A 12,019-nucleotide genomic window follows, 5' to 3' on the forward strand; every position below is an offset into this window, starting at 1 on the left:
TATATATATATAGCGATGTAAGATAGAATCCGATGAGCCGTTTTACGCTGTTGAAAAACATCAGTTACACGATAGATCAGACAAATTTAATGGCTCTCCTTTCAACTAGATACCTAGGGATTATCATCATGAACACCTTAAATTGGAATGGGAGTAAGATGAATCAAATATTGCCTTTATTGGAAGAAAGCATAGAAGACACAATGAAGTAACTAGACTGCCTATAGTATCCAGAATGATATTATCACTCTATAGTGGAGTGTGCGCTGATATGAAACTTCCTGGTAGATTAATACTGTGTGCCGGACCGAGTCTCGAACTCGGGACCTGTGCCTTCGCGGCAAGTGCTTTACCAACTGAGCTACCCCAGCACGACTCACGACCCGTCCTCACAGCTTCAGTTCCGCCAGTACCTCGTCTCCTACCTTCACAGAAGCTCTTCTGCGAACCTCCCGAGTTCGAGCCTCGGTCCGGCACACAGTTTTAATCTGCCAGGAAGTTTCATGCCTATACTACGCTGGTCTTCTTCTTATGTAGTGTTACTGCGCGGATTCTTATCGGATGGGGTTATCGGAAGACATCGAAGGAGTTCAGAGAACGGTAGCTCGTTTTGTATAGGTTTGTTACAATAAAGAGGTGTTTCGTTGTGGCGAGATGTTTTCACTGGATTTCGATCCAGAACTTTCTCCATAGAATGCGGCAGAGTTTTGTTGAATCCCATCTCACTGACCATCGCGATAAAATGAGAGGAACTAGAGCTTGTACATGAGGATTTAGATGTTCAATTTTCGACTGCCGGAGTGACCGAGCGGTCCTAGGCGCTACAGTCTGGAGCTGCGCGACCGCTACGCTCGCAGGTTCGAATCCTACCTCTGGCATGGATGTTTGTGATGTCCTTAGGTTAGTTAGGTTTAAGTAGTTCTACGCTCTAGGGGTCTGGTGACCTCAGAAGTTAAGTTCCGTAGTGCTCAGAGCCATTTGAACCATTTGTTCAATTTTCCCATGTGTTATTCGAGAGTGGTGCAATCGAGAAATAGTTGGGGTTGGGTTGTTTGTGGGAAGAGACCAAACAGCGAGGTCATCGGTCTCGTCGGATTAGGAAAGGACGGGGAAGGAATTCGGCCGTGCCCTTTCAAAGAAACCATCCCGGCATTTGCCTGGATCGATTTATCGAAATCACGGAAAACCTAAATCAGGGTGGCCGGACGTGTGATTGAACCGTCGTCCTCCCTAATGCGAGTCCAATGTGCGAGAAATAGTCTGAAAGGGATCCTACGAATCCTCCTTTGCACAGCAGTCATGTGGCCACAGCTGTAGACGCCGCCTGACCTGCAGATTTGGCGGACCCTTTTTGCAGCTGGGAGGCGGACGAGGCGTGGCGCGTGACGCACCACTACTTCCACTTCGACCCGCTGCACGGCAACCACCGCGTGGAGGACGTCAACTTCCAGTGGACGGACGGCGTGTTCGGCGTGGCGCTGTCGCGGCCCGACGCGCAGGGCGAGCGCACCGTCTTCTTCCACGCGCTGTCCAGCCTGCGCGAGTTCTCGGTGCCGGCCGGCGTGCTGCGCAACCGCACGGCCGCGCTCGCCACCGGCCCCGACTCCTACTACCACTACCGGGACCTCGGCTTCAAGGGCAACGACACGCAGGCCACCGCCTCCTACCTCGACCTCGACACCGGCGTGCTCTTCTTCACGCAGGTGCGTATCACCGTTCTGACACCAAAAAGGTAAACTGTGCCATTGCCCGCCTGCACCTTTGCGTTCCTCCTGTGGCTATCGTGGATGCCACAGGCGGTATCCGAGGAAAGGACACTTGTTGGAATGGTCACCCCCAGTTGCACTACGTTTTGCAGTAAGCGGGTTTGCTGACTTCGAAAAAAATGCAGCAAAACAGCATCTTCTATCTACTGACGGTCACGTAAAGGGTTACCCTTGATGCCTGTGGTGTGCGTACTGTAAGACCTACAGTACACACACCATCAGATTATTCGACTTGTCGCTCCAACGAAGCAGGCGAGTGTCAGCAATATGTCTCGTGGTCTTATCGTGGCGTGTTTATCTTCTGCCATTAGGTCAGACGATAGAAATGCCACTTGCACGCTTAGAGTAGCAGATTGACGGTGACCAACTTTAAACAGAACTTGATTAATTTTCACACACATTTATTAAAATAATAACAAGCATAAAAATAACTTAACTTGGTTCGGGATGCTATTTACAATCGACAATCTGAAATTCCTTTGGTCTCGGTACATTAATCTTATTCTCATATCTCTGATACTTGACAAAGTGTCTATTCATTTATCTTCATGGCTATGTACAGGAATATGATAATCTTATTAGGCCCAGACTGAAACTTGACTACAGACTAATGCAGACTAATGCAGATTGACTAATCTAAGGTCTGTACACTTGTTATAATACCTCGAGCGTTCAGGTATCACTGCGCGAGTGTGATCCGCGAGCAGAAAAGGTTCTACGTTAGCAGCAATCTCATTGGTTGCATTACATATTAATACGCGGATCGGCGGAAGCAGAATTTGGTCCGTCTGTAAGACAGCGCCATCTCGTAGTGCGGAGACGGACGAGCGCTGCGCCTGCGCTGTTGTGCTTAGCAGGGCGCGCTCTATTGGGAAAGTTGTGTACGCGCTGATTACACAACAATGCCTATCGGATGTAAATGGGAAGGGGTTGAACCCCGTCAAATATTTGTTGTAAGTTCTATGGGACCATACTGCTGAGGTCATCGGTCCCTAAGCTTACACTATCTAATCTAACTTAAAGCAACTTACGCTAAGGACAACACAAACACACACCCATGCCCAAGGGAGGACGAGAACCTCAGACGGGGCGAGCCGCGTGAACTGTGACAAGGAGCCCCTGACCTCACGGCTACCCCGCGCAGTGAACTACCGTCGCCGGCCGCTGTGACCGAGCGGTTTTAGGCGCTTCAGTCGGGATCTGCGCTGCTCCTACGGTCGCAGGTTCGAATCCTGCCTCCGGAATCAATGTGTGTGATGTTCTTTGGTTAGTCAGGTTTGAGTTCTAAGTCTTAGGTTCAAATGGTTCAAATGGCTCTGAGCACTATGCGACTTAACTTCTAAGGTCATCAGTCACCTAGAACTTAGAACTAATTAAACCTAACTAACCTAAGGACATCACACACATCTATGCCCGAGGCAGGATTCGAACCTGCGACCTTAGCGGTCGCTCGGTTCCAGACTGCAGCGCCTAGAACCGCACGGCCACTCCGGCCGGTCTCTTAGTTTTAGTTCTAAGTCTAGGGGACTGATGACCTCAGATGTCAAGTCCCGTGGTGTTTAGAGTCATTTGAACCATTTGAACCACCATCAATTCGCATTCGTGCAGTACGAGAGAAATCGGCGGCAGAATGGAAACGAAATACAGACACTCTGTAACGAGCCACTGTAGACCATGGCTCCATCTGACAATGTTTGTGAGGGTGAAAAACGACGAGTTGCACCATGGTATAAAGTCCACCTTACAGACGGTCCAGTAACATTAAAGAGACCGTCGTCTAGTTTCGACATCAATGTACAGTAACCACTCTCAGACACCATATGGCAGCATTAGCAGTGGAGGGTATATAACGTGTGTTAGGGGTATGCAGAAACGGAGCAATTTATTTGACGTCCAAAAGGGGCTTGATTATTGGCTTTCGGTCTAAGGGTGGAGGCATGTCGAAATGGTTAAGTTTGTAACCTGTTGGAGTGCCGCCTTGGTTAAAGTATATTCTGACTGCAAAAGTAGCTGGCCGTTGTGGCAGAGCGGTTCTAGGCGCTTCAGTCCGGAACCGCGCTGCTGCTATGGTCGCAGGTTCGAATCCTGCCTCGGGGATGGATGTGTGTGATGTCCTTAGATTAGTTAGGTTTAAGTAGTTCTAAGTCTAGGGGACTGATGACCTCGGATGGTAAGTCCCATAGTGCTTGCAGCCATTTTTTTTTTTTTTTGACGGCAAAAGTCACAATCCAAAATGGTCCTGAGGCAACTGTAGTGCACGAAGTGCCATAGATGACAGAAGTGAATGACGGCTACAGAGATGTGTACAGACGAATAGCCACTGACCGCCCAGATGAACCAAGGGCTTACAAACAGTGTCTCCTCAATGACCGTTCAGTAAATGTTGCTGCGTGTGGGCCTCCACAGGAGATATCTGGTTCATGCATCCATGGCGACTGCTGCTCATTGGCGAAGAAGGCCGGAATTTGCAGGCCAATAGCGCAACTGGACGTTCATGAGAGGCGACAGGTGGCCTTTCCAGATGAATCACGCTCTGTGCTTCATCAGACAGAAGGCCGTTGGCATGAATGTCGTGAAACCTCTGATAACAAACACCCTGCAACAAGCGTCAGAAGGGTCCAGACCAGAGGCATTTCCTCAGTACGCTATCATCCTGGATGGAACAGAGGATCAGCAAAAGTATTCCTCTATTCTTGTGGACCATGTCCACGCCGACGAGCAGTTTCTTTTTCGTTAGTACGATGGCATCTACCAGCAGGGCAATGCAATGTGTCACACAGCTCACTGCGTGTGTGGTTCGAAGAGCACCAGGATGAGCTTACTGTACATCAAAGTCGCTGGACCTAAACCCAATGGAGAATCTACAGGACCACAGCGATCGGGCTATACGTGCCATGGATGCTCAACAGAGAAACCTAGTGCGGCTGGTCACAGCATGGCTTGACAGCCCTGTTGGTACCTTCCAGAACCTCACTGAGTCTCCTGCACATCTTCAGCGGTCTGTGCAAGAGGTGGTTATTCAGGTTTTGGCAGGTAGTTACAGTAATGTGACTGCACCAAGTGTAACTGGGTAAATAGCTTCAAAGGTGGGAGGAACGCAACAGCGTTGGAAGAGGGAAAGGGATCAACGGAAATATTACCTTGAATGGAGAACGCCTGAAAGTGGTAGAAAGTTTCACTTCCTTAGGGAGTGAAATATCTAGTGATGGAAGAATAACCAACGAAATTAAAACGAGGTTACAGAAGGGAGGCAATTTCTACCAAACAATAAAACACCTGATTTGGATTAAGGAAGTTTTAGAAAAAACGAAACTCCTTTTCTATAAAGATTATAACTTCCTTATTGTCACCTATGGTGGAGAAACATGGACAATGGCAGAAAGGGACTGCAAGCAGGGGAAATGACATTTCTCAGAGCAGTTAAGGGAAAAATGAGAATGGACAGAGTAAGGAATTTAGAGATTAGAAAGGACCTTAAACAAGAAAGTATGAGAGAAGAAATTGAAAAAAAGAGATTTATGTGGTATGGGCATGGTAAGAGGATGCATCGCCAGACTCTCCCCAAAATTATGGAAGAACTATGATGGATGGAAAAAGACCTAGAGGGCGCCCAAGAACACAGTGGAAAATGGGAGTGGGAATATCTGTGGAAAGGTGTGACCTGGCAGCAAGTGGAGGAAGAAAAGTGGTGGGAGGACCGAGCCAAATGGAGAGGACTCGTCAGCGCCTAGACCTGGCAGTAGCTGGAGCGGGATCCGGATATAGATAGATTATTCATAAAATTTCGCGGGAACTACCAGATGTCTGCAGCTTGTTGCCATGATATTTCGACGCCGAATCTTCTGGCCTCTTCAGGTGAATATTGATAGGAAACGCACTAAGCTCACGTAATTAAGAGCCCGCCGGCACATGCGTGGTGTGTCCAGCTGGCGTTGCGCATGCGGCGTTTGTCTTAAATATTTGAGCGCAGTGCCGTTGCTGTCAGTATTCACCTAAAGATGGTCAGAAGACTCTGCGCCGAAATATCATGGCAGAAAGTTGTCCGACAGTTCTCCTGACATTTCATGGAATATTTGTCAGAATGTTTGTCACATTGTGTTGTTGTTTGCGTTCCAGCTGAACCGCAACGGCGTGGCGTGCTGGAACACGCAGAAGCCCCTGGAGCCGGCCAACGTGCACTTGCTGGTCAGCGACGGCGAGCGCTTCTCCTTCCCCAACGACCTCAAGGTGGACGCCGAGGGCACCCTCTGGGTGCTCACCGACCGGCTGCCCGTCTACGTGTACAAGGGCGGCCTCGACCCCAACACGGTCAACTACCGCATCTTCTCCGCGGCCGTCAAAGACCTCATCAAGGGCACCGTCTGCGAGGCGTAGTTGGTCGCCGAGGCTCGACGATGACGCCGCAGAACTGTCCAGCGCAGCACTTCTATTCAGCTCCCCTCCTCGCTCTTTTGTTATGCTAACAACTCTGTGAAGGCGTATAGTCATCTGAGGACCTGAACTTTTCATCAATTATGTTTTTTTATTCAACACCCTCGTCTCCGCTCGTCGAAATCTCTTAGTCGGCGAAACTCTAATACTTTTTTTTCTGCTCGTGGAGCAACGATTAGTCAAAATAGCACTTGGAACTCGCCTTATTAAAGGACTAGACGCTTTATCACACCGCAACCAATCTATCAAAGCATCAGTATTGTTGTATCAAATTATAATGTGGGTTTAGGTCCATCAAGACCTGACTTTTGGCAGAAAAAACTCTTACGGTGATCAGTGAGGTGTGTTTGGATAAACGTAGCTTAAGGTAAAGTCTGGGTTCCAATCTTTTAATCTCCGTGAGGGGCAGAATATTCCTCTGGTGAACAGACTGTTTTATTCATGAGCTACAAAAACATTTGTTCTGCGGTTCGTTATCATCAAATTAAAATGTTTTCGTTAATAGCTCATAATAAAAGGACGTCCATTAAAATGGAAAAAAGTAATCTTGCATGCGAAATACAAGATAATAAGTGCCAAAATATACGCACATATCTTTAAAAAATTTTATGTAAGCTCATTTTCTTCCATTTAGAGATATACTGTCACTTTTTAACATGAAAAAGAAGTACGAAAAAGCTACGGCACAGTTACAGCGTGAAAACTGCGAATGAGAACGCAGCGTTATTCTTTCCCCGTAGTATTTGAGGAACTCAGCACTCCTTTAAAATGACCCGGAGTATTTGAGGAACTTAGCACTCCTTTAAAATGAAATACGTACCTGTCCTTTATTTCTGGAGGCAACAACTGCAACATATTACACTTATGTCCAATACGTGTTTGCTATCTGCCACTTTTTGCTATAATGCTATATGTATCGATACAAGAAATGTGCTATAGTTTGAGCAAGTGCAGAAAAAGTAAATACTTAAGACACATACGACATATTTTATAAATGCCTTTTGTTTCAGTGACCTTATGTTTGATAATGGGCGTATCCAGTATTAAATCACCAAGTCGTTTGTCTGTGTGCTCTAATTTTATCGATAAAATTTAGACACCGAATTTCCCATTAACAGTGCAGTCACTGCCGTGTGAGTTCATGCTAATCTATCATTCCTCTGACGAATGTAACAGTTCAGTAGTTCAGGGAAATGATGTACTAATAGCTATTGAGTCACAGCCACATACAAGTGGGAAATAAACAGAGATGTGGCGTTAAGACACACTCTTACAGATACACAGGAAACGAGAGCAAATGTGGTGCTGAACACAAACCGATAGAGGTGGACTTAAATTTTATATTATGTTTTCTGAAGTGTATTATATTTCGAGAAAGGAAGGTATTGAATATCAGCTGTCCAAATTACGTTGTGAGTAAATACTTCGTTTCTACGTGTCTACATATATGAAAACACTTGGACTTTGTATCTGAGTAATCGATTCCCGTGCAATTGCCATACTTCATTTAAACATTTTCTGTCTGCCCTTATCGTCTCTTTTCTGACATTCTGTCATTCAAGTACTGCAGACAGTTCACTAGACCCATTTGTACCAACCAGATATAAAGAAAACTATGGGCAGGTGCTCCCACGTTACATAGGAATATTATATTTCTTTTGTTGTTAAAGTATAAATTGATACTTTTCATGATGAGAAAGTGAACTGTAATTCATACACAAAAGACGACATAAAAGTAATAAAATTTTTGTACATTTTTTTTGTGTTTTCGATTTGTCGTTATCCGTTCACCTTATGCTCCTTCCTGTTTTTCACTCTCTAGCAAATACACTGACGGAAAGAAATCACAACACCAAAAAATACTTAATGTAGAGTAATGAAATTTGCCGGCCGTTGTGGCCGAGCGGTTCTAGGCGCTACAGCCTGGAACCGCGCTACCGCTACGGTCGCAGGTTCGAATCCTGCCTCGGACATGGATGTGTGTGATGTCCTTAGGTTAGTTAGGTTTAGGCAGTTCTAAGTTCTAGGGGACTGATGACCTTAGAAGTTAAGTCCCATAGTGCTCAGAGCCATTTGAACCATTTAGTAATGAAATTTCGTGAATAGATTTGTCTAGGTAACATATTTAAGTGATTAACACTGCAAGATCACAGAGTAATGTAAGTGAAAGATATGTCATTGCAAATGTGAAATGGTGGTGTATTAATAACCGCTGTAACCACCAGAAGGTTGGATGCAAGCATGGAAATGGGCATGCTTTGTACTCTATCGGTGCCGGATATTAGCTTTTGGGATGGAATTCCATTGGTCGGTCAGTACAGGGCGGTTAATGCTGGTTGTCAGTGATGCTGGAGTTGCCGTCTGGTGATGTCCCATACGTGCTCGATTGGAGACAGGTCAGGTGATCAAGTAAGCCAGGCAACATGTCGACACGCTGTAGAGCATGTTGAGTTACAACAACGGTATGTGGACGAGTGTTATCCTGATGGAAAACAATCCCTGAAATGCTGTTCATGAATAGTAGCTGGACAGGTCGAATCATCAGACTGACGTACAGATTTGCCGTCAGGGTGCGTTGAGTAACCCCGAGAGTACTCCTGCTGTCATACGAAATCGCACCCCAGACCATAACTCGAGGTGTAGGTCCAGTGTGTGTCCAGCACCAGGCAGGTTGGTTGGAGGCCCTCAGCTGGCCTTCATCTAACCAACACTCGGCCATCGCTGCCACCGAAACAGAACCAGATTTCATCAGGAAACACAACAGACCTCCACCCTGCCCTACAATGAAATCTCGCTTGAAACCACTGAAGTCGTCAATGGCTGTGGTTTGGAGTCGGTGGAATGCACGCTACAGGACGTCTTGCTCAGATCTGTCTGTGAAGTGCCCGATTTTTAACCGTTCATTTTATCACTGTGGAGCCAACTGCTGCCTAGATTGCTGCTGCGGATGCAATACGATGCACCAGAACCATATGCCGAAAACGGTGGTCTTCCCTCTCGATAGTGCCACGTGGCTGACTGGGGCCCGGTCTTCTTGCGGCTGTACTTTCTCGTGACAACCGCCGCCACTAATCATCTACAGTAGCTACTTTCATGCCAAGTCTTTCTGCATTGTCGCAGAAGGAACATCAAGCTTCTCGTAGCCCTATTATACGACCTCGTTCAAAGTCACTGAGGTGTGGATAAAAGCGTCTTCGTCGGCTGAAAGGCGTTCTTGACTAACATCAGCTCACCACGTCCAGCCTCAAAAGTAACTAAAGCACAGCGTGTATTTAGAGCAAACCTGATTTGCATACACATAGTGGTGCTACTAGCGTGGCTCGAAATCTGAATAGATATAATTTTTCGGATGTAGAAACAGGCCTACCAAATTTCGCTTATGTCGTACAACTTCTCCTTGGTGTTGTCATTTTTTCTTGTATAAACAAACAATATATGAAAAATAATGATTTGTCTGGCGTTGCTGGATGAGAGACCTCAACGGATTGTTCAGCCGGAAAGGGTTGTCTTCGTCCACGTACAACGGCCCATTTTCACACGATGTGTAAGAATTATTGTTAAGTGTACCTAGGAGTGTTCGTGACTGTAATGGGGGTTTGTATATTGTGGTGTCAGATTTGTGTTGAGAAGGGGTGAGGTCAGGTTCAGACAAGTGGCCTGCTCAACTCCAATAACAGCAAGGAGCCCTCCGGGTTTACGTCCCCGTCTGATGTATTGATCACCATCAGGTGTGTCACATGCTCTCACTCCACGAGACAGAAACGGGAATTTTAGAATTTTATCCATGTCGTTAGGGCGAAGTCTTTTGACATGGAACTTTATACCCCTTGTTAGTCGAATAATGGCGGTGAAAATTTCTTCCAACACGGCTTCCTCTGAGTCGAGCACAGCTTCGGCTGTGGAGGTGGTTAAAAAGAAAAAAAAACCGCTTGCACTCCAAACACAACGTTAATCAATTTCTTTCACTTATCATTACTAATGAAACGACGCATCGTTCATAATACGATGCGAAACACGCAGTCATATTATAGCACCTGTACGTACTTTGTGCCAAATATGACGTTAACATACAGTAAGTGTTACCCTCTGGAAGGAATTTTGAAGTTTGACCGTGTGTTTACCTAATGGACAGAGGGCATCGAACATGAATTTCTTATAAATGGCAATCAGTAGGAAAACTTTAGTTTTGGAAATAATGGAAGTAGTGAAAGTTTTCGTGAATGAAATAATAAACGGTCGCCAGCATAATTAGGCATAATAACTTTGAAACGTTAAGTTCAAAGAATTTAAATATAATTTTGCGAAAAGGACTTCCATTCTTTTTCTCTTTGTAAAGTACAATGAACACACACGACTACCAGACGAAATGAACAGTTTATAGCAGTAGTTATCATTTGCATAAATTGGCAATCACAGAAAGAAAAATGGAATTTTACCCCTATTGATAATAATTACTCAATCATTAATTAAATCAGCACCAGAATGTTATCAAACACATCACGAGACTAAGTGAAGCGTGACACGAGTCTTGGTTTAACACACAAACATCACAAATGCTATAAAATAACACTGTACAAACCCTTTTTTATACTTTTTCTTTTGTGGAAATACTTCAGATCCATTTAGCAAAAGCAATATTTAGTTTAACTTTCTCTTTGTAGAGAAGGATATAGTGGGGCGCATAAACTATCATTTACTCTAGAAGCAAATTCTATAACTATTACAGAGACAAACTGCATTACACTAATGTGAATTTCTAACCCCACTTGAATTTGTTTATATTTCAATACTATATAGCAATTTACACAAATGTTATTCTCAAATAAAACTTGAGAAATTAGTTTATGGTAAAAGTCAAGGCCAAATCAAATTTCCTGTAAGTCAAATTATGTACCTTTTCTATTACTCGTGAAGCAGGTGGTTTAACTAGCATCATTTATACTCTACAGCACTGAAACTTTGGCACGTTCAAACTCGAAACAAATCACTGATTATTCCGAAACAAGACACTTGGTCTTGCGCGCGTTAAGGATAGGACCCTGTATAGGTTTCATGATCAGGGCAATTTCAAAGTTCAAACACGTATTTGTATCACTGAAATTATTATTGTATAACACACACAAATGTACTGGTCCATACTAAAATACATATCTGATTTCCTGAAGTTAGTGGAGCAGTGGCGCCGCGCAGGATTAGCCGAGCGGTCTAGGCGCTGCAGTCATGGACTGTGCGGCTGATCCCGGCGGAAGTTCGAGTCCTCCCTCGGGCATGGGTGTGTGTGTTTGTCCTTAGGATAATTTAGGTTAAATAGTGTGTAAGCTTAAGGACTGATGACCTTAGCAGTTAAGTCCCATAAGATTTCACACACATTTGAACATTTGATTTGGAGCAGTGGCGGAATAGTGGTGGCAAGCATGTGGCGGCTATCTGATCTCACCTCTTGCTGTTTAAGGCTCCTTTCAAATTTCTTCTTGGCGACGTATTGATCATTTTACAGCCATTCCATAATACAAGAGCACCATATTATAGCCGAAACCACATCCGAGGCAATTTCAACATAAATTGGCTTCCGAATGCCTCACTTGGCACCTACGATGTTGACTGTATAACTGCTGGCCACTGACTGCGTAATGTGCTCTCTCTCTCTTGCCGCCCTGATTGACCGTCAATCCATATTTTATCGCGCGCCAAGACCTTTCCGTAGCGAAGGGGGTTCCCTACACCTTTTCCTTAATATATTATTCAACTTACCTAAGTATGAACCAGTATTCAAAGTACAAATTCTCTTTTACGAGCAAACATATTTCATGAAGTTTCATTAT

The 12,019-nt window shown here is 45.0% G+C and overlaps 1 protein-coding gene across 1 annotated transcript in view; it reads left to right on the plus strand.

Moving 5' to 3' along the window:
• The window catches only part of LOC124545135 (protein yellow-like), a 73,407-nt gene extending 65,453 nt beyond the window's left edge, over positions 1–7,954 (plus strand). The window contains exons 5-6 of the mRNA XM_047123960.1: positions 1,358–1,703; positions 5,883–7,954. Coding sequence (XP_046979916.1) covers positions 1,358–1,703; positions 5,883–6,140 — 604 coding nt within the window. The 3' untranslated portion in view covers positions 6,141–7,954. The remainder of the gene's footprint in view (positions 1–1,357; positions 1,704–5,882) is intronic.
• Positions 7,955–12,019: the final 4,065 nt, after the last annotated feature.

Source organism: Schistocerca americana, chromosome 8 (genome assembly GCF_021461395.2).
Source record: "Schistocerca americana isolate TAMUIC-IGC-003095 chromosome 8, iqSchAmer2.1, whole genome shotgun sequence".
Lineage (NCBI taxonomy): Eukaryota > Metazoa > Arthropoda > Insecta > Orthoptera > Acrididae > Schistocerca > Schistocerca americana.